Source organism: Vanessa atalanta, chromosome 15 (genome assembly GCF_905147765.1).
Source record: "Vanessa atalanta chromosome 15, ilVanAtal1.2, whole genome shotgun sequence".
Lineage (NCBI taxonomy): Eukaryota > Metazoa > Arthropoda > Insecta > Lepidoptera > Nymphalidae > Vanessa > Vanessa atalanta.
In genome coordinates, this window is record NC_061885.1 from 1152921 (window position 1) to 1177039 (window position 24119).

The window sequence follows — 24119 nt, forward strand, 5'->3', positions numbered from 1 at the left end:
TATTAACTGCCTAATAACTGCATTGAGGGAATTTACAATATTTCCGGCAGCTTGACGTAATTGAATATATCAAATACAACTTGAGAAATGATTTTGCACATTTTTAAAGTAACTAATCAATTCCAAACTCCCCTCAACACTTCTTTCCACTCTACTTATCTCTATTCATATTAAAGTAAAATAAATTAGCTTAGACTTATATTATAAGGATCATGTTAAACAAGGATTAAGTTGTGCTTAGTTGTATCTGCGGGAATCTAATTAACGGGTAACTTTTTAAAAATTATCGTGAGCAAAATAAAAGGGATTATTAAATAAAGCAAAATATTTAAGACATTATTTATTTGGTGAGTTGCACATGTAATATTGCAGTTCAAAGGGAATGTTACACTCAACAATTTTTTCCCTGTTCACTTTATGAATAAAATACATCTTTTAAATATTTCTGTTCTTAGAACATTTTGTGTACAGTATAATTTATAGATAGTCTTCTTGTCTAGCACATTTTAATGTATTGTATAACCATAATGCGAACATTGAAATAGAGTTGAAAGTACATTTTACACCAATGGAGCTAAGTTATGTCTATAAATCGCTATGAAATATCCCTGCCTAAAGTTGTACATAACGTAAAATAACTTTACTTCGAACCCCCTTAATAACAAACGTTGCACAGCAGTTGTATAGTTAAACATTGCTTTGTCTTCTTTCAAACATCACATTAATGATAACAGACAGGAAATTTATCCACTATAATACAACGTCCAATAGTAAGGCCATAAATGGTTTATTAAAGTTCAGTGACAAGTATAAATGCATCAATGAGTGTAAATTATTGAAAAATTTGATATTATTGCATGTTATTATTATAAAGAAAATTAACCAACTTTTTATCTTATATATTTTTTCATTTCAGATTTTGGATACATACAACAAAAAAAAAACTACTGTGATCATGTTACTAACTTTTCCTTCCAATCATTCATTATATTATCCCTAATTAGAGTGAATGAAATCAAAACACATTCAAATAATTACTTCAATATATCGTCTCACTCTTGTACCAGGCACAGCCGATTCCTTTTAAGTTTTAACATAGGAGAACCATACTTGAAATATGTATATTGTTTCAGTTATTTAAACGATAGTATTATATATAAGAATTAGTCGAAAGTCGTGGAAAGGCATAAGTCATTGTTCACTTGGATTTGCATCTAGTATTCTTAAATATTTTATGAAATTAATTTCATAAAAAAAAAAAAAAAGTGTTTGATTATTAATAATCACACAATTATTTTTTTGAAAAGAACTGACAATTATTGCTGTTTAGAATTTGACATTTAAAAAATTGTTTAAGAATTAATTTTATATTTTAGATTTTTGATTAAAATGTCACTTTGTAAGAAAACAATCTCGTTTTAATCTTGGTATATATTTTCTAAGTAATAACAATTCACAATGTTCTCTATTCAGGGTTACATATTTATGTATCTCTTTGGACTAAATATTAATGAATTTATTTAATTCTAATAACTATTTCAGTCAACGACATCATAATATAAAGTTACTTTAATGAGCCCATGAAAATATGATAAAAATATATCGAAATGAACTTAATAATCCAGCATTATTCACATGCCACTGTAGCAACATTCGGGTTTTGAACAGTTTCATACATAATCACACAATTATCTAACAGTTTTTGTTTATATTTATAACTACGTTTAATTCGTCATTAGAATTCTTACTGGACAAAACTATCTTATCATTTTAACTACATAAATAAAATATAAACAATTTGAATAAAAACTGACATTTCAAACTATTGCATGTCGAGTACTCAAAAATGAGACAGGAAAATATAGTAACCGAAACATTCCCCCATAGGTCTTGATTCTACTAAATAAAGCGAATAATATTATTTTTATATTTAAATATATTTTAGGTAGAGGGCGGTGGTTGTGAGTACATATTATAATAGCTGTTCGGAGCTGAATTGAACCCTTGGTTAGATTGATTAAACCCTGATGATTGATTTTGTCCATATCCTGAACCATATTGTCCACCCCTACTTCCTCTCCCACCTCTTCCACCTCGGCCTCTGAAACTACCACCGCCCTCTCTGTCTCTATTGAAGCTACCACCCTCCCTGCTACCGAAACTTGGTCGGCTGTTGTAGTCTCGGCTAAAACCCGAACCGCCGGAACTCTGGAAGCCACTCTGTCCGTTAGAGTTGCTGTCCCATCTTGACCCTGTTTGACCATAACATTTTATTAGTAATACTTAGTAAAACTCTTATACTTAATGGTTTAATGTCACATGTTTTTAATTGCTTGTCAAATAAATTATATACCACAAGTCAAAAAATAAAATTTTGGCAATAAAATCATTTTAAATCGAAATGAAGCGATACCGTTGGTCAAAATCTATACTATTCATTATGGATTCTCGAAAAAAAGGTGTCGATTTGAATGTCGACGAAGTGCTTATCTGAACTTTAAGAAGTAAATTAAGATATATTAATCAATAACTGTTTGTACATACTACAGCAAAGTTATTATTAATCGCATGGAATATTGGCTTTATTTTTAAACTTCATTATACTAAGTTAATACTGAACGATACATACTATTTATCGAGTAATACGACTTTTACTTAAAAATATATTAAATGGTACAAAGTTGTCAATATGTTCGGCAATCGTCAGAGCCGTTCGTAAGGAGTAACGAGCGGCCGACTCGGGGCTCACCTCGGTCGCCCGAGTAGCGGCCGCGCCCGCGCCCCCGCCCGCGCTCCCCGCGCGCGCTGCTGTCGTCGCGCTCGCGGAACCGCCCGCGCCCTGCGCGACACACACTTGTATATCATGTTATACCGGATTCTCACCGGATATCCGGATATCTCCACAGTAATTACGATGATAACAGGATTAAAAGACTGGTGATGATAAAAATACAAAAAGTGTACTTCTACAGTTAAGTCGTCTTACCATATTTTCCCTTGAATCCCATTCCACATTGCGCCAGCTCCAGCAGCTTGGGGTTGACCACTTGGTTAGCTTCTTGCAGTACTGACAGCAAGTCCTTTGCCTGTAGGAAATAGAAATTGATGTCATGAGGTGTGTTAATGTCGTGTATGTTGTGATGTCTTTTTCAGATTACTAATCACAGGAAGAATAAAGCCAAATACAAACCACTTTGAACAATGAATTGACATACAATTATTAGTCAAGATCTTGACTCTAATCCGTGGTAGTTATGGATTCGTGTAAGTTTGTTTGGATTGTTATTATATCGGGAAAGTAAAATGAGAGTAGATATAATAGTGTTGTATTGCCAATCTCATGGTATATGTAAATTTAGGGTTTGTAGGGTTTATTTCTACTCATTCCTCTATCAAAATAGCCGTATAATTATTTTCATCACCTTTGCGGAGTTGTTCGGCGTGAACAGCGTATACGCCGTGCCGGTGTTGTGCGAGCGTCCCGTCCGACCGATGCGATGCACGTAGTCCTCCGAATTGTTCGGGTAGTCGTAGTTTATTACGAACTTCACGTCCTCCACGTCTACACGCGAATATGCACTTTGTTTTATATACGATACGGTTTCAATTGCATGTAAAACATTCATCACAATACCCACGCTAGTAAGCAAACTATTGCCAGTTTGAGGGAAGAGGCCTTTTATAACGTTCCACATTTTAAAAAAAAACGTTGATTTGGGTGTTATTTAATAAGTTATTCACTTTAACCGGCCTTGCTTATAACAGTTGTGAAGTGTTATATTAGTAAAACACTTGTTCCTCTCTCTTTCTCTCACTATAGATTTGACATTTGAAAGAAGGAGACAGACAACGTTTATATGCAAGACCGTAAAATTAAAACTTAACGAACCAAACTGCACGATGACGGCGTTATATAATATTAACAAACGTAGGTATATTCCCCCAAACCGAGTGTTATAATTACCTTAGACGTCACGCAGGACCGTCGACGGCTGGAAATCAACTGTATTATGCCCATATGTCCGGAGTGTTGTAGGCCGAGAGCAGTGTGCTGACTTCAATATCGTATCCCTCAACGTTATATCCGTTACGTCTAACATTTTGTCAGGTTGCGTAGCACTTTAGTTTTGTTCGCAAATCTCTCATGACAGTTAACCAAGCAAATATTGCTCCTAGTTTCACCTCGCTTAGGTTTTTCTTTTTAGTTACATGTTTAGTTATTTACTGGGTAGTCTATAAAATACGTTTCATTCCTAATAGGGTAAATTTCCTATGATGTGGTAACTAACTTGTGGTAACTGTTGTTTGATAAAATTAATCTTAATTTTATTTATGGTCTTTCTTTTCAGCTGTTATGCTCGAATAATTTGGAATAGAGGAAAAGTCAAGACAAATAATTATTCTGTTCATTTTTTTATGATACTAATCATTTTTTATATTTCTATTTCCTAAAGTTAAATGTAAAACTTCTGTTAGGAGTGGAGCCCTATCATTGAGGACACATGGATTGAACCTATGATAAATATGCCCATTACAGCAGATGACCAATTCAATTTTTTTTATCTATACATATAATAAAAATGGAGTGTCTGTTTGTAATATTAAAATAATAGCTTTTTACTTAATGCATGTGTATACACGGTACATATACCAAAATAACATATTTTTAAATTTTTTGTCTGTCTGTCTGTTTGTTTCGGCTAGACCGATTTTGACGGGACTTTTACTGGCAGGTAGCTGATGTAATAAGGAGTAACTTAGGCTACAACAATAACTTTTTTGACGCGCATGAAGTCGCGTGCACAGCTAGTACTACAATATGTACTTAGACTTACTAAAAGCTGTTATTTTATCGAAAGATTTTTATGTATTGAATTTAACAACAAAAATACACTTACTAGTAGTCAGATTCAAGAACTTTTTATTAAATTTAATAAGTCCCAAATCCTCAGTCTAAACTAAATTTAGTTGTAGATGACTAGTGTTACACTAATTGTCAACGTATTTTATAGACGACCCCAACCCCCAAAGCCGAAACATTTGACATCAATATCAGCGAGATCATCAAACAATCCCCCCCAAATTCCATTTATAGAGGCAGCATGCTCGTCTAAACAGTGTGCGCTGACAGTCAACTGGCTGTCGTCGAGTTGTCAACTCTTTAGTATCGATATTACGTGATTTGTCGCAATCTATACATATTGTGTATCAACTATCGGAGTCAGCAACACACCGAAAAGTTAGCCCTTATCTCTGCACGCATGCGCCTCTGAAATGAAAACAGTCGAGAATAATGCCGAGTCAGTCATGGAAATTTTTATATTAATTAGGCCTGGACATTGTTGTACCCTATGATATATATATATATGTATTAAATCTGCGCACATACGTGTAAAAACTTTAATATTATATCTCATATCTTTAACTGGCATAGGGTACTTATAGCCATGGCCCGAGAACATCTCTAAATGGCATTATGGGACCATTGCTGTGTCATTTTCGTGTATACACGTGCCAGTATTCACTAATTACTTCATGTAATTTTTTTCATATACTAATTGCATAAATTAAATATAAATAATAAAAAAAAATAACATCGTGAATACTGGAACTTAAAACGTTCTTGTTTTACTTCTTATGTCAACGAATGAAAAATATTTAACTTTTTCTGTGGAACTTAATTCTTGTATAGCTTTTGGCATATTTAAATACTACATATTTGCTCAATACAGAAATAATCGTAGTTTTATTTAAAAGTAACACAATTTTCTCTATCATTACTTTAAGCAGGTCCCAGTTGTGTTTCAGTTTTTTTTGGACCTACCTAGACACTTTTTTAGCCAAATAAATCTGCTGTTTATGCGCTTGAAGGGATTGATCCAGCTCACTTTTGTTATACCCATAGCGGTTGGATCATTGAGCTTAATTTGTTTATAATTAATCCTCTGCCCATCGGTGCAGAAAAAACATTGCGAGGAAACCTGTATGTATCGGATAAAATTCAGGCACATCTGACAAATCAATATTGGAGCAGTGTGATGTAAAAAGTTAGAAACTTTGTCAAGAGAAGACACATTCTAGTTATAGGGAATCTGGTAGTTTTTTATATAGACAAAGGTGACATTACCGTTTAATTGGCTGACTCAATATTTTATAAAATCGAATAAAAAAAAACTCTTTTCTTAACTTTTGAATATGCAGTCAAAGTAATATAACATTTCAAACGCTCAATAATTCAATACTCTGATACACCTACGCGCCAAAATAATTAAACAACAACAGAAATAATGCTCCATCCACACACATGCAACCAGGAAATTGATTAACTATTTACCACCTTGGCCTCTATGCTTTTAGTTCGAGTATATATTACATATAAAAGATAGCCTTATTTTTTTTTTTTAAATACATGCCCTAATACTCAATCCACAGAAAAATATTTTCTTCATTGGCATCTTAACGATTGGTCTGCACACAATCCCTAATAGGGCTCTGATGTGTAGCCCAAGTATATATTTCACAAATCACTTAGCAATGGTATCAAAGGCCTTAGCTACGCTCCTGACATCTCCTAGACCTTTCGAACACCCCGGCACCAGAGCGAGGATGTTTAGCTTTTGTGCGATTGCAGTTAAAAAGCCTCGCTTCTGTTTCATTTTTAATCTTCAGTTTGATGCCTTCGATTTATATTTGAAATATTCGCAAATTTTCATTTTTAATTATTTTTTTTTGCGTTTTTGGCTTTCACAACGGTTTCAGCTTACAGAATTCAAATAGCTAATAAAAAGTATTATTTATAATATTGAGTGCCTTCTACCTAGCGTTGCAACTATCGACACCTAACGGTTATTCAAGCCCATATTTACGATCAATTCAAGATATACGTAACAATTTGCGCATATTTCAATATTTTCAATTCCAACTCGGCGGGAATAATCACCACCTTGTCTTTGAACGTTTTATACATCTGCGGTGGCACAAACATCGGATAGGTTTTGGGCATTTACAGTGATACATGTCATTTAATGATATCGATTCCTCTCTACCGGTAACCTCCCTGAGGCTCCTCTACATCTGTTCCGTAATACTTAATAGTTTGAGACAGAGATCAATCGAGTCGGGGTGAGGGGGGAGGCGGGGCGGCGTTACCCAGTCCGCGCGCGGCGACGTCGGTGGCGACGAGGATGGAGGAGCGCGCGTGGCGGAACTGCTGCAGCACGTAGTCGCGGTCCTGCTGGTTCTTGTCGCCGTGGATGGCCAGCGCGCGCCAGCCCGAGCGGTTGATGGTCTTCGTGATCTCGTCCACCTGCGCCGGAGCTCGGGTTGTGTTTAAGCCTTACTATTGTTAACGGGCCGCTCGGACGATGAGTGCGCCCGACCGTCCGTAGACGTGTGCCGAGACATATTAACCGCGCCTTGCATCGCCAACGCGCCCCCCACACATTGGGAGCTAAGGTGCTATGTCTCGTGCCTGTAGTCACATTGGCTCACTCACCCTTCAAACGGGAACGCAAAATTACCAAACATTGCTGTTTGGCGGAAGAATACATGAACATATACGGAAATACATAAACATTGTTTAACATGCGTTTAGTAATAGACTGATTTATCAAAGAATTAGACACAGCATTGTTTAACAATTCTCATTTAAAAACCCAATTGTAGTAATTCCACAATCTCTTACCTTTCTCTTAGTCTCTGCAAAGATGATCGTCTTTGTTTCTTCTTCTGAAGATATCTCCGTTAGTAAAGTCAACAGTTTTTCATTCTTCTCCCATTCCTCGCAGACATCTACAATCTGCAGGATATTGTGATTCGCCGACAACGATAACGAACCAATGTTAATCTGAATGTAGTCATGAAGGAACTCTTCAGCCAAATTCTGAACCTCCTTCGGCCAAGTTGCAGACCACATCAACACCTGGAGAGTTAAGATTAATCATGACAATGGTACCACTACTTCATTTAATGAAATTTTTCATTTAAAAAAATTTCAATTTCTAGAAATCTAATTTCCACCTAGAAACCATAACCATAATGCTGATAACGGTATTGCCAAAGATAAAGTTGTTAGACTTAGTGTGCACAAACATAGTTACTGTCTTTTGATTTCTTGCTCATTCATTCATAGTCTGTGCAATTGAGGTTCAGTTTGAGACATCATTCTAATATATACTGCTCCCATTAAGGTTGGTGGAAGCATCTCTGCTAGAATTTTATATGGAAAAAGTTTTCAAAAAAATAAGCACAAGTACTTGGTGGTTTTGCCCATGTGTTTGTAGTGACTCTTGGATCTATTTATATTTTAATGAAGCAGCTATAAAACAAATTGTAACATACCTGTCGATCAGGTCTGATCTGTTCAATAATCTTCCTGATCTGTGGCTCAAAGCCCATGTCCAACATTCTGTCTGCTTCGTCCAATACTAAATATGTACAGCGACGAAGATTTGTTGTATCTGTAGTAAAAATAAATGATTAATAAAAAAAAATTACAAAACTAATAATATTGTCTTCAACAAATATATTTGAATTTTGGTTATTACAGAAACAAGGGGTTCCCTCATGGGTAGCACTTGCCTCTAACATAACTACCTAAAATTTGAGTTTGAGCATTACATAATAGGACTGCCTTACTGACTGATGAGCATTTGCGTATAACAAATCTGACATTCCCCTGCACACAATTCAGTTGTTTTTGTGGCACAGTAATCTCATTCTTCTCACTCGCTTATATAATGTTTAAATTTGAACTGTTACAATGCAGGTAAATGCTCCTATTGAGCAAAGAATTACATTGCTTTTGTAAGAAGCTGAATTAGTTTAGTAGTGTTTATGGTCAAAGGGTCATTCTTTGTCCATCCATCAATCCATTTGGAATTCGTAAGATAAATTATAAAAAAAAAGCAATTGTAATAATGATAGTCATGTGCAATATTTTATAATAAAAACTTCTATAAAAACCTATTATAATATAGTTAATAAATTTCAAACATTGTAGTTTCAAATAATTTTCAATGCAATAATTCATTAGTCCATTAAAACTGGTAACAAAGCATAGTTATGCAATTTATATTGTTATGATTAAACCAGTATTGTATGATTGTCCTATTGTTTATCATTATACCATTGTTATTTTAGTGACATAAAGTAACTATATATCAATGTATAATTCATTTTAAAATCATTTTTTATTTAGATTGAAATAATTCTATGGTTACTTTGGATCTAAAGCTGCACGCTACAAATTCGTTTCGGCGAAACAAAGAATTGTTTATACTTCCCGATCGCAGCGTCAACGGGTTCAATAATCAGTCGTGTTTAGGAGTTCAATTACATACACATACAGAAGATTTATATATATAATGATTCAAAATTGACGATAGCAAAATTTCATCACTGCAGACTTGCAGTTTAATAATAATCCGACCATACTAATTCCAAATCCGCATTAGAGTAGTGTAGTGAAATATTCTCCAAGCCTCCTTAAAAGGCCTAACAGGCTTTAACTTTACTTATTTTTCTAGTGTATCAAACTACCATAATTGAACATTAAGTTATACCTTTCTCCAAGAAATCAATCAGTCTTCCAGGTGTAGCGATGACTATCTCTACGCCTCTCTCCAAAGTCCTGCCCTGTGGTCCTTTTGGTGCCCCTCCAAAGATGCATGTGTTACGAACTTGTACACTCTGACCAAACTCTTGAGCTACCTGGTAAAGTTAAATGGAGAATAATAACTTGAGATAAATTTTTTTTTTTAAGTAGAAAGTAGATCTACAATGTTAAACATTACTAGTGACATATAAATTATATAGTGTTCATTTATTAGTTTTTTTTCTATGGTTGAGTAAGAAAATAGTACATCCCTAATGCCATCACAGACACACAAGTATCTTTATTGGATGAATCAATGTTATTTTGCATAGGATTGGTTTATTAACCCGGTAATGATAAAAGCTTTTAATGTTGGAATAAAGCAAAGAAGCGAGCCACTGATAAAAACTAGTTATTACATAAAATAAAAATTATTTAGTGTGATATGAAAGCAATATTGAAGATAAGTGTAGTATGTATAATGTTTTACTTGTGGTACTATATTTTACTTTGGCATGTGGTGTATATGTCATGTTCACCAACTAAGTTTGTGTTAACTAAGTGGTATAAATATAAGTTAAAGTATTTTTTTACATACTGAAAGTACTTGATAAATGTCTATAATCATTTTTGATCTACCATCTACTCATTGCGATTTAATCATTAAAAATAATATTAATGAAAGCACATTAAATCAAATTACATAGTGCAACTGCAAGTTTATTTTATATATGTAATTACATGAATATATATTCAGCAATAAAAAGATGAATTAAACTAATGATTAAATAAATTGATAAGCTTACTTCTACAGTAATATTTTTATAACTTCGACATTGATAAAAGACTAAATACACATACTTTAAATGAAACAGAAATAAGTGCTCATAAAAGTAAAGGTTACGTTCAGAAACCTTAAACCAAGAATGTCAACACTTGCATCATGAAGATTTGTCTATGTCTACATTCCCTATGGCAAATAATCAATTTAACAATAGGTTTTCGAACATAGCCTGATGGTAATACACTAAGTTCTACGGTGTAACATTAATATAGAAACAATTTACTATTTCCATGTTGTTTGGATTTCCTTCTACATCTGCAGTTATCCCGTTCATTGAAAGCAGAGCCTTGGTAGCGCAATGGAAACAAATAAATTATTTACTCCTACTAGTGTTTGAATATAAAAATTTAATTTAATCGACTGATGGATTTATTACATTAAAGGTTTCTGAAATTTATCATTTAATGAGCACAGCTGAAATAGCTTTATGAATTAACTCATGCAAACTTTGTTAGTTATAAAACTATATTAGTTGTTTGATAAAATTTGTTTTTTAAAATATTATATCCAATTAATGTTTACCTGTTGAATCTGCTGTGCCAATTCTCTTGTCGGGGCCAATACAAGAACTATTGGACCTTCATCTCTTAGCAGTCTTGGTTGATTGATTATGTGCACAATTGCCGGCAAAATGTAAGCTAGTGTCTTTCCAGAACCTGTTTGAGCAATTCCGACCATGTCTCGACCAGATAAAGCAATTGGCCAACCTTGAGCTTGAATCGGTGTTGGGTTAGGAAATCCTTGTTTGAGAATTTCTTTCATAGCATAGTCAGGAAAACCTCCTTCTTCGAAAAATATGCTAGGCGCAGGGACGTCGCGCCCTTTAACTGTTATCTGATGCTGACTGCGATACGCCTCGACATCAGCCAATGAGCGTCTTTGAACATTCGCATGAGGCACATAAAAGTTCTTTTGGAAGGGAGTGAGTTGAACATTGTCCCAGCGAATTTTACGAAGACCACCTCCCGGTTGATCATTTTTGAATTTCCCACGGAAATCATCACGACTATCGCGTCCACCACGGCTCCCTCCTCTACCACCACCCCTTCCGAGATCACGCCCTCGGCTGCCTCCACTGAAACGAGTCACCCTCTCCTGGGATCTATCACTAGACCTCCCGCCCCGGGAACTTACGCCTCCTCGACTCATACCGCGACCTCGAGATCCTCCGCGTCCACCACGACCACCACGTCTATCGTCGTACCTATTCCCAGAATAGCAAATGTTAAAAACGTCAGCTTAAAAATAAAGTAAGCATAATCTGTTGAGGACTTACATGTTTACTGTTTGATAAATATAAATTAATACTTTGCTAACGCACAACTATTTTGTTGCTCTTTCACTTATTTTCTAATCTTTACCTAATATCTTCCACTTATACAGGATTTGAAGCTGTAAATATATGTTTTTCGGCAAGGCTTTCTTTTTCTTTAATATACAATCACAAAGCGTTGGAAAGCCGCCATGTTTTGTTTTAACTTATAATTTTAATGTTGGCATTACGTTCAATACTACGTGTCAAGCATGAAGCAACTAATTTTTTATAAAAAAAATTACAACAAAAGTTGGCGGTGGAGTCTACGACTTAATTGATAATTCATTTAATCAGTTCGATAAAAATAAAATAAATATCATACTTACTGATCACAAATTATATTTTAATCCGGAGATGATATAGTTATAATTATTACATATCCCAAGTTTATTTTAAAGATTTCAAATGATGTCAGAGAAAACTTAATTAATGTTCAAATTTAATTATATAGTCCTTTTCTTTTCTTAATAATTACGTATTTATAAATAGAAATGCACCCTATTGTAAGTCTGTTGTATATGTATATATTTATAATTATATTTTGGATTTCATTTCTGTTTAATCGATATGCTTGAATATTGAGGCTGAAAAATATTGATTAAACCTTTTGTATAGTTTCATTAGAAAATAATATCAGACATACGAAAATTTCATACTTAATATGTATTCATCAATCCCAGTTTTTGAAAAACCTCATCCTCGACTGACTGTACTAGACTGGACTAGAAACATTCAAAGACTACAAAACGAAGCAAGATTGCGTCGTTTTGAGTCCTACGAATTAAGACAAAGAGCAAACCAACTTCGTAACGAGACATCGGTAACAACTCGATGGGATAATTACATTAACAATGAGTTAATGAGAGACAGGTAGGAAATAGGAATCATTAAATTGAGAGTACAACGACTTTAAATCGAAACACGACACAATAAGAAATTATTTACTCATAAAAGAAAACTACAATTATAAGACAATATTATTAATGACATATAGTTATTTGTACTGGAGATATTTTAAAGACTATTGAAGGACTACAGGCATAAAACAAATACATTTGCATTTCCTCAGTTTATTCTAATAATCTGTTTAGATTATTAGAATAAACATTTCAACACAACCAGAAAAAAGGCTTAATATCTTTAATTTATGGTATTCATTATTGAACTCATAATTTTTAAGGGCAAAAGTTTATACTAAAATTTCTCAAGAAATTGTAATTATCGTATTGTCGTTATGGTAACGTACCATGAGTGACAATGAATTTTATTATTTTATCAAAGTTTTTTTTTTATATATTAATGTAGGAATATCCAATATGACTGCGGCGACACTTCTCGCGGGCGATCCTCCCTGGGAGCTCCAGGCGGAGGTGCTCGCGGAGGTGTACCGGTTCCGGGTCGAAACGAGGAACCGCGACGACCGTCCAGGGTCGGCGGAGATCGGGCGGATCAGGGCTCTAGCCCAGAAAGCCCTGATCGTCCGATGGCAGGAGGATCTGGGGTCACCCACGGCGGGCCTGGCGACAGTGGAGGCGATCCGTCCCCACTTGAGTCGCTGGGTCGAGAGAAAGAAGGGCACACTCACCTTCAGGATGACACAGGTACTTACCGGGCACGGGTGCTTTGGTAAGTACCTGCACGGAATAGCGCGGCGGGAGGTGTCACCCTCCTGCCACGAGTGTGGTGCGCCAGTCGACATGTCGCACCACACCCTGAGCGAGTGTACTGCGTAGGGGCCCCAGAGGCACACCCTGGCGGCGACTATGGGCGGAGACCTCTCGCTGCCGAGCATCGTCAACGAAATGCTCAGTAGCGAGACGTGCTGGTCGGAGATGCGCTCCTTCTGCGAAAACGTGATGTCGCAGAAGGAAGCCGCGGAGCGGGAGCGGGAAGAGGATGCCGCTGCAGACCCGCTCCGCCGAAGACGACCAGGGAGGAGGAAGAAGCGCTACGCGCACCTTCTCCCCCCGCCTCAATAGTCGTCGCAGGGACTAGGAGGGTCTCAGTACCCTGAGAACCCCTTCTAGATGTTGGAGGCCGACCGTCAGGGCGTCACGGTAGCATTCGTAAGCGATCCCGTGGCGCTCGCCGAAAGACGGAGAGGGTACCGCTGGTTTTTTAGTGGGTAAACCCGGCGTACCTGGGCGCACTCCGCGTCCAGGGCTCCGGGGAGTCCCACACACCCCCCACTTACCATCACGTGGGGGAAGCGCGTAAAGCGTTTTTCCAGCGAGAAAAAAAAAAGAAAAAAAAAAAAGGAATATCCAATATATTATAATTATTTCAGTAATTTAGTATGATTTCATTTGTCATTTTATTTTGTATACTATATTGAAAATAAAACGAATATAAAATACGGAATAAATAATGTAATAGCGTCACGATGCTTTATATTGATTGTATTGACTATAATAGTTGTGCATATGCGTGTATAACGTATATGTTAATAAGCGCTCTTAAATACAAAACCACCTGAATCTTTGTACTCTGAGGTACGGGAGCAACCACTTTTTAGGCTGCTTCTAAGAATTGTTGGACAAAAACAATGGTAACACCATATGTAAAATATCGAAGGCGATGGTTATTGAAATCATTGAAATTAAAGAAAATCAATAAACGAACATGGAGTAAAATAAATAAAAACGAGTTTTGTTAGCGTTATTCCATTTTCACGCCATGCGTATAGGTCTTACCTTGAGACGTGCTAATATTTTTTATTTTCAGGACAAGACCGGACACAATACATTCATGAATGCTATTTATTTATACTTCCATATCCATTATTTTATAATATAGTTTAAATTAAACATGTCATATGTCTTTTTAGAATATTTGAAGTTGATTCTTGGCGGGAAAAACAAAGATTTACCAGGGAACAAGTGAGAGATGAAATAAGAGCTCTAAGAGAAGAGAAGAACGCTACTGAGTTACACCTTGAATCTTTGCAGTTACCATTTATGGTAGTATCCCAATGTTTGTCGAATAGAGATCAGAGGGTCCCACCAGAACTGACACGTGATCAGCTAGGAGAAGAATTAAGAAAAGTACATACATAATTTTTTATTAAAATATTTATGAAGTTGTACTACTTATTACATCAATGTTTTCGGTATCTATATTATGCACTACCAGCAGCGTAACATTACGATACTAATTCTCTAACATCTCAGCTCAATTTTTTTGTCTCAGTATAAAACTAACGTAGCATAAGTCGCACGCAAATTTGGAATCTGTATTCTTGTTGATTGATATAATAGTGTCATAATTGAATAGGTAATTTCTAACTGATAATTACTGCAGTAAAGGTTGACTAAGGCTGCGATAACATTAAGGCTAAAATTAATGTTTGTCAAGAATCAAGATATGATAATTGAATAAGAAATTCACAAAATCATTGACTGTGGTGTATTTTTTTTCAGGAGGAACATACAATTGAAAATAGTAAACGTGTTCTGACCGACGTGTGCCACATGGGTTGGGAGAAGATCAAGGAGTTGACGAATGTCTTATGCAGACTCGAAAGGGAGATACAGAACAAAGATGATGCATTAATATTAGAATACCATGTAAAGGATTTGAATCGAAATAGTTCTGACATATCTTATAAGTTAGACCCGACGAGAATACCCCCAGAGTAAGTAAATTTTGGTTCTTATCCACAGGAACATGACTGATGGTTCAATATATGCGGAAGTGTGTGCACATATTGATACGATTATTTTAATTCTTATATTTTAGTTCAATGTCAGAAGAAAGCTACGTACATTGCATAGAAAATACTGTTAAAATAGCTGAACAGCTAATGAAGGAATCGAAAGATTTACGCGAGATAATGTTTAAAAGTAGGGAACAAGCCCGGAATCAAATGTATGCTCAGAGCCAGCAAGTTGAAATGATAATGAGAAGGCGTATTTACGACATCCAGAGAGCAAGAAATGAAATGGAGTGGCAGAAGTATAAGGTATTCAATCCAATGCAATATATATATATATTATTTATTCAATAAATATAGTATATTATTTAATGTTTTTGGTTACGTGTTTGTATTCAGCTAGAAGGAAATTTGCAAAAAGTTGATCGAGAAATAGAAACACTTCGTGCAGCAGTAGCTGACAAAATAAATCCAACTAAACTTGTAGAAACTCGACTAGAAACGCGGATGCGACGACCAGTCTTGGAAAGAGTTCAGGTAATTAATTATCTAATTAAAATAAATTAAAAAAATCATACATGATAAAAGAGTATCACATTTTTGTTAAGTCATTCATTTAATATACGCAATTGCGTCATTGTCTGTGCCACAGATAACTTTAAGAATTATCAGCCTAATATCAATTTTTGTGTTGGTACTTCGTAATGCTAAACTTGTGTCCGGAGTTGCGCGCGGTGTTCTTGAAAGTAGATTTATCTAGAAAAACTAAAATTTGGTGGGAAAGCGATAATTTTAACTGAAAAAACAGATATGTAAATAGAAAATATGATTACATTATTATTATATTTTATTTTTTTACTGTACATTACTGCTGTCAGGATAAACCAATGCGTGGTCTAATAGAAGAATACGAAAGAGTTCATATGAGCTCCAATATGTTAGAAAATAAACTAGAAGAAGCACTGTAAGTATATTTTCATATCGAGTGAGTTCATAACAATTAGCATAGAAATTCTAATTAGGATTTTTGTAAAAAAATGTGTGTGTAGTATAGATTGTGTACAGTTCCGAAGTATTTTTGATTAATTTTGAATTTGTGAAACAGTGAATATAATCGTTTTGATTATCACGGTAGTAAAATTCACAAAAACTGTTGATTTGACTTAAAGACTTTAAAAGTGGGGTTGCCTTTAAAAATATGTTTATTTATATATTCTATAACATTATATTTTAAGAAAAACGTTAGAAGGGTCTAGTAAGTACTTAGTTACGTATTGTTGTTTTAAAAATTTTATTTAACGGGTATCTGCAGTACAACATTCGTGATCAGCGAGTCGAAGTACATGGGTGTACAAATTGCCAAATTAATCAGAGATTTTCGGAAGTTTATCCAAAAAGAGATTTTGCAGTAAACCTATTGTAATATAATATTTTAGTAAGTTTGCCTATTTGTGTTATGTTTGGAATAATATACTAATTTATAGACTTTTTTAAAATAGCTCAACCTACCACGGTCTATACAATCACCATCAGCGCGTGACAAAGGATCTCGAGTACAAGAATCAAGCCCTAGAAACAGATCGGCGTCTGATCGAAATCAGGAAACCTTTACATAGAGATGATGATTCTGATTTTAAGAGGAATGTTGGATATTGTCATATGCCGGCGGAACTTGTTACAGATTAAAAATATATATATTTCACACTTATCTTCGTCTAGTTGTCGCTCGCATTTTTGGGATTCTTCGTCAGCTGTAAGGCATAAATAAGTAAACTATTTTCGTCCTTGGGGCTCAAGCTTCCTTCATACCGAATTTCATCAAATTCAGTTTGTCTGTTAACACCTATAGACGGACAGAGTTACTTTCGCATTTATGATATTAGCATAGATATATTAGTTTAATTAGACTTAGTAACTTACCGATATAGTTTATTTGTTTTTTTTTTTACTATGGTATTGCACCATACAGCCTCCTGTGACAATATTGTTGTAGTTTCTTCTTAATTATATAAAACTCTACAAGTGAGTGAAACAATATCAATGTTATATACAAGGATTTTCTTAACTATTGGTTCTATTACGTTGAAGTGTGTGGAGTTGTATTTAAATACACAAAATTATTCTCACAATTAAGGTGTTCAAATTCTCTTAAAAACCTCGATTTAAAATAAAATTTATGCAGTTAGTAAAAATTAAACTCGAATTATATTTAAAAGTTCCAATATAACTAGAAGAAATATAAAAGAAAAACGAATAATAAATAAAATCTATTAATACAAATTAAGGAAAAAACGCACTATGCAGTAAAATTTGCCTAAAAAAATTATTATATTATAGAAATTATAATTTCAATTACCTATGTAGATTACAAATGAATGTGTTCATTAACTTTAAGTATAAAATGTGTTCACTTAGCTTATTGTAATAAATAAAAAAATCATAACGAAAAACTTGTTTATTTAAATGATTAACATCATTATTACGGTATGGTGAAAATATTAATTAATATGCAATAAATCAAAATTAATAAATATTGGTATTCTTTGCTTATAAACTATAACACTATTGAACCTTTTAATGGAACTATCATTACAAAAACCAAAGTTTTTTTTTTAAATTTAATTGTCATTGGTGTATTTTATATAGCCTGTTCCAATCACAAGAGGATTTAAGGCCCTTAAAAAAAACATTGACAAGTATTGATGCGATATCATTGGATGAGCTTCAATGAAATATGAATTGACGAAATATGACACGCGAAAATAAAGACGGGTTTTGATTGTTGTCGGCGAAGTTATTATCGGAACTTTGGAAGTAAACGTTTAGTTTATATTAAATGAAATATTGAATTATATAGTTGAGCTATTACTTTATCGATTGGAATAGACTATAGATTATTTAATCATTTTATGGAAAAATTTATGAGTTTTCAAATTTTTCTTACCAAAAACCTACTGCGTGTTCGGTGCTATCAACGGGTGTGCATATAAAAAAATACAACTTTATTCTTACAAATATAAAAATATAAAATTAATAATTATCGGCTTTAAAGCAATACATAGTAAAATTACTTACAAATAGGAATGTCTAGTAAAATTAAATAGGCTGTACATTAACTATTAAAATGCTGTAAAATAAATAAAAAACTGACAATAATGTAAAACTATTTAACATAAGATATCGGCCATTTAGTATTAATATATAACATAAAAATCAACCGATTTCGTTTTTTGTAAAATTTTAATAATCATTTTAAAACGACTTCTACATCTTACTTAGGTCCGACTTTTTCATAGGCCTCATCCAATAACGTGCAAATCTGAGCGATGTTAGTATCGTTCAACTTTCTACTGGACGCTAGCCTTATAGAAGGTTCTGGACAATTCACTTCCGTGTCCCTCAAGTAAGCCGCGACCGCCATCGCGACACCTTTCTCGAGGCAATAGTTGGTGATGTTTCTCAAGTATGAGTTCTTGAGACGGTCTGGAAGTTCTGAGTTTTTGAGGTATACGTGTTTGACTGGTGATAGTTCATCGCCGCTGAATGTGTAATGTTTCAAGTTCAGGAGGGCTCTGTGAACATAAAGAAATAATAAGTAAACACACACACTTACACGCCTTGGGGACCTAGTGGCTGCAGATTGAACGGTTCTAGATTCAAACGGTCAACATATATCGGTATACGATATAATAATAATACTATTTACTTTATATAATCACACAATGCAAGTTGTTAATCATCCGATATTATTTTTTGTCACTATATATTTTAATATACGTATAAAAAATGTAACTATCGTTCATATATACTCTTCAATATACGCACTTGTTCAATTTCTTCGAGTTTTCATCCAGCTCACCGATAATAGCTGGTTTTTCTTCAATGATATCAAGTGCAGAAATTGCCGCTTGAGTCAACATCGGTGGCAAAGACGCGCTGAAGCAGTATCCTGTGGCGACGAAGATTAACAAATATAAATACTGGCAGCAATACGTTTAATTAGTGTTAACAAGTAGCACATAGGCGCCCAGCTATTGTGGCATGTAATAAATATTCTCAATTATATTTATCTTAGTGATTTATTTACCAATACCTTATTTCTATAATTCATTAATATTAATCATTTCGTTAATCACCATAGTTATAAATTACGCTGTGAACAATAATTTAACTTTACTAGTTCGTAAACTGACTTCCGATTATATTGACATAAAAAAATAGTACGCGCCAAAGGAGCTTATTCGGTTGTTTTTAATAATTCCTGGCACAACGTTACGCTGTCAAAATATTAATAATTGAAGTGTACCAATTGTTGGACTGTGTTGTATTTTCATAAAACCCAGAAACCCCACAAGTGTTAACACTAGTTAAAAAGTACTAATTGTCTATGGGATTATCTTATTGTCTTTGCTTAGATGACAGTACGCTAGAAAGCGATGTATGAATAGGGTCTGTTCCTTAGCCTTACAGTAACTAATATTCAATGTATAAATTTAAAATGTATATATACCTATATTCATATTCAAAAGTTAATGTTTACTTGGATGGCTTAACGGCGCTAATCTCAAAGACTAACAGCCTATGATTATACATGATTCGATGGCTTATTATGTTAGAATGTACCCTGTACACGGGACATACATATTTAGCATCTAAGTTCCCAAAGTTAGCGGCGGATTGGATGTAAGGTGTTTTTAATATTTCTTAGAGTGTCAATGTTTATGGGAAGTGGTAACGACTTAGCATCAGGTAACCTATTGGCCCGCCCGACTACATATTCATTAAAAAAACTATCAACACAAACATCATTCAATTTTGCAAATACTAGACAAGTTATCAAGTGAAGCGGCATAGTTATAATATTTAAACAAAATAATAAATTTATAAAAAACAAAAATATTTTCCTTACATTTTTCCCATGTTATGACAACAAAAGCATGTGAATAATGATATAATAATATCGAAGTCATTTATTTAAAACCCACTGACGCTTTGAGGAAATTTCGATATCGTTATATGTTGCGACGTAAACAGTAATAACAAAGTTTCGACGTACGACTTTGTAATATTAAAATAATTTTTAATTCTTTGATTTGTACGCAACAGGACATGACTGTCACCTTTGCCTATATAAATTTATAGTAAAAAAAACCTTTTAATGTATCAATTCTCGCAAATTTTTTTTTTTTTTTTGCACACATCCCTAAAGTACAATATAGGTATATATTCTTTATGACCTGTAAAGTTTTTTTTTTTTAAGAATAGACTAATAATAATCTGACTTTAAAATAAAAATAACATTTATTAGTTTAATTGAAAAATAATTAATAATGATAACCAACTAAAACGACAAATTCTCTATGACTAAGAAATTATACGTCCGAAGCATCTAATCTTCGCGCCAAAAAGTAAATGTCCGTATACAAAACCACATAAGTAGGTTTCATAAATTAATATTGATGACATTATAGATACATACCTAAACCTGAAAGTCGTTGATGTTCTACAATGAAATGCGTCCCAGCACAGAAACCGCCAATAGTCGCGAAGGAATGTTCCAGAGAGCCGACGATGAGATCGATTTCATCTCGGGGTACGTTAAGGTGTTCCGTCAAACCTCGTCCATGTTTACCAATTACCTGTAATAAAACAGCTATGATGTGTTAGTTGTTTGCTTGTGGAAAGTATCCGAATTTTGTATGGAACATTATTTGTTATACTTCTATGTATAAGTTATACCTTCTCCTATTAAATATTCGATTTCAGAATTCAGTTGATATAGAAACTTTAGTAATAATATTTTGAAATATTTAATTTATGTATTCGAAATTAAATTTTAAGTTCCATACAAACTTTTACATATTTTGTGCTCACTTACGTTTCATAGGGAATTTGTGAGTAAGATTTCACCCTATAAGAGCCAATGGTTTAGGCTTTGCCTGTATATTTTATCGAATACTAAACAATGTATATAATAATAATAATCAATCGTTAAACAGAATAATTCATTGTTTATATATTGTATAAAAACTTAAAAGTGCATTACTTACCCCGATGGTTAAACTTTCGTCCAATATGATTCTTAATTTGAATCTCCGGGCCAGTTCAACAAGTTTTCGCAGTGGGCACATCTTGCCTGAATTGAAATAAATGGCTTCGGCTATTAAAAATGCTCTCCTCTTAGGATTTAATTCCTTCTTCGCAGCTGCCTCTTCAAGTAATCTTTCAAGGTCATTCATGTCATTATGTTTGAAATATCTGACGGTACTCCGTGCAGCGTCTATACCTTTCTGGATCGCGAACCATACTTTTTCATCACTGTTAAGAAAGTGCATTTTGCTTAAACTGTGAATTTTGAACCAAATAATTGAATTTGAAGAACTTTGGGCCTTATATTTCTAAGTGACAAAAAAAAGAGATTTCTCACGTTCGCCGTTTTTTCTGGCCGTATTACGTAATGTCTTATCCAGACGACTAGACGATTATCACAAGCTAAAGCAAATCGCAAAGCAAAAAGAGATGTTTCTATAAGATTGCTACAATAATTGTTCAGTATAGTAAGACAAAGGTGATTGAACTGTTCACTTATCCATTTGAAAAAGAAATCAAGACACGTAGAAACCAGGTGACTGGGATCAATTTCTAAAAAGACCTGTTCGAATTTTATTTATGGATGGACAGCATCTTTGTGAAGTTCTTAAATTGCATGACCAATGTTACTGAAACATGGACACCAACCAAGGGAGTGCTCCACAAATTTAAGATCTTGCAAGTTTAGCCAACAGAAGTGGCAGTAGATGAGTCATATATGTCACAAAAATATGCAGGCATATTATGCGAGTGTTTAGCAGTGTTGGTGAATGTTTAAATCTCATGATTAAATAAGTACCACAAGAAAATTGTGTATCTTGTGAAACAACATTGGTGTTACAACATGTGTCCATAATATATTGAGCCGAGAAAATTATAATATGTCAGTATATCAAGAATGTAATATTTTTTATAGATCTGCCTCATATTTTCTTATTCTCAAATGGGATATTTCTTTGTCAATTAATCACATTAAAACTGCATTACAAGCAGGCAGGTAGTGGGTTATTTTATCATAAGGTTAGTTGTCCTTGGACTTTGTTTAGAGGATAAAGATGTTATTTACTTTGGAAAATCCTATATAATATATACCTATAAATAAATAACTTATCCCATACATAGGTTTCCTGTTTTGCAAGGAAAACCAATTCAAGTAACCAAAGCAAGGAAATAATGTGATCTTATTGTAACTTATTGTTTAAAAAATAAGCAGGGTTTATGAGAATTGAAATCTTACTTATTGTTAGAAATTTAACATATTTGTAAAAAGTTATAAAATTGAAAGATCTAAATCTCAGTCTATGTATAGAGTATATACATATGATATTTAACACTATGCCAGTAGGCTATGTTAGAGTAGAGCCTATATGAGGTGAATTAGAAGTATTATTCAGTAATATTTGTAGTATGTAGTATAAATAGTAAAGTAACAATACTAAAAACAGTGATATTGAAACACTTTTAAAATATAACAATGTAAAAAATGTTAAATGTACAAATGGTTTATTCTATGGGAAAATTTAATCTACTCACACTACATAATTTTATCACAAAACAGATATGCATCATTAATTAATTTCAAAGGCAACTCACGCAAATATGATATCTCCCTTTTTAGCATATGCAGGTATGGCACTGGCAACGGTTGAGAAACCATATGAGTAAACACAAGTCTCTTCAACTTGCATGAACTTCGCCAGTCTCTCTTCTAGTTCTAAATGAACATCTATTGTACCATAGAATCCTCTAGGACCACAGGATCCTACACCATACTTGTGCAAAGATTTAATAGAATTTTCCACAATTGAAGGCTCCTTGTCCAGACATAAGAAACTAGTTGCGCCTACATTGAGCACATTGTCGCCTATATTGTCTATTAATATCGGCTCTTCATCTTCAAATTTATGCTCAACTAAAGGTAACGGTTTCCATTCCAGTAATTTCTGCTTCGTTAGTTTGTCCTCTGGTTCTTTAGGTTTTTTCTGCCATAAAAAATATACAGATCCGATAACGACTTGAACAGCTATGACTAATGTCCACCAGCTGACCTGAAAGATAATATTAGTTTAAGTTACCGAATTTAAATCCACCTTTAATTTATACTTTAAATATTAATACACTTACAGTGTCATATATGTCCATTAAAATCATTGTGGTAAAAAACGTTTAACCACTTCACAATGCAATACACAATTGAGAATGATTATAGTGAGATATCACTTAAATGGTTTCTAAAAGTTAATAAAAAAAATTATAATTATGAAGTTGAACTGAAGATGACTTATGTCAAATAAGATCAGTCAACTGTCAGACAGACAAATGTTGCTAGTTCGTCACTTTTTCCTCTTATAGTCATACAAAGTTTAATTAAATTCAATTCAATTCTTAGTTTAATGGCTTTTAGTTATGCCGACACGGCACACATTATTTCGCCAAATACAACCTTTAGTGTTTAGTATGAGATTCTTGCCGGTTCTTCTTGGTATAATCTATTTTCCGAACAGGTAGCTTTACATTAAATTTAAGAGCGTAGTTTGTAAGCGAGTAAGTATTAGAAAATAAAAACACACTCAATAATCAATTATTTAAATTTTATAAATAAAAATAATGGAAGTACATATTA

The 24119-nt window shown here is 33.8% G+C and overlaps 4 protein-coding genes across 6 annotated transcripts; 2 read left to right on the plus strand and 2 right to left on the minus strand.

Moving 5' to 3' along the window:
* Positions 1–330: 330 nt before the first annotated feature.
* On the minus strand, positions 331–11918 carry LOC125069615 (ATP-dependent RNA helicase dbp2-like). Of its 3 annotated transcripts, XM_047679175.1 has the most exons (11): positions 11716–11918; positions 10962–11643; positions 10663–10725; positions 9564–9711; positions 8341–8459; positions 7685–7921; positions 7150–7306; positions 3423–3562; positions 2987–3086; positions 2750–2839; positions 331–2252 (listed from the first exon to the last, which is right to left on the minus strand). In XM_047679175.1, coding segments are annotated over exons 1-11 (2049 nt in total). In that variant the 5' UTR covers positions 11718–11918; the 3' UTR covers positions 331–1941. The 3 variants fall into 3 exon arrangements, with proteins under 3 accessions (XP_047535131.1, XP_047535133.1, XP_047535132.1); XM_047679177.1 differs by lacking the exon at positions 10663–10725 and having other exon boundaries at positions 11801–11918; XM_047679176.1 differs by lacking the exon at positions 10663–10725 and having other exon boundaries at positions 11716–11911.
* A 497-nt stretch (positions 11919–12415) lies between these two features.
* Positions 12416–14810, plus strand: LOC125069514 (tektin-2-like). Its single transcript, XM_047679034.1, has 2 exons — positions 12416–12624; positions 14582–14810. The coding sequence occupies exons 1-2, from the start codon at positions 12416–12418 to the stop codon at positions 14808–14810; spliced, it is 438 nt and encodes a 145-aa protein (XP_047534990.1).
* Positions 14811–15224: 414 nt separating this feature from the next.
* LOC125069560 (tektin-B1-like) lies at positions 15225–17092 on the plus strand. The gene is made up of 5 exons (XM_047679080.1): positions 15225–15388; positions 15493–15715; positions 15806–15943; positions 16285–16370; positions 16906–17092. Exons 1-5 carry the CDS (start codon positions 15225–15227, stop codon positions 17090–17092), a joined length of 798 nt encoding a protein of 265 aa, XP_047535036.1.
* Positions 17093–17846: 754 nt separating this feature from the next.
* On the minus strand, positions 17847–23771 carry LOC125069420 (serine palmitoyltransferase 1). Its single transcript, XM_047678911.1, has 6 exons — positions 23621–23771; positions 23090–23544; positions 21457–21724; positions 20886–21045; positions 19232–19355; positions 17847–18978 (listed from the first exon to the last, which is right to left on the minus strand). The coding sequence occupies exons 1-6, from the start codon at positions 23645–23647 to the stop codon at positions 18678–18680; spliced, it is 1335 nt and encodes a 444-aa protein (XP_047534867.1). The 5' UTR covers positions 23648–23771; the 3' UTR covers positions 17847–18677.
* Positions 23772–24119: the final 348 nt, after the last annotated feature.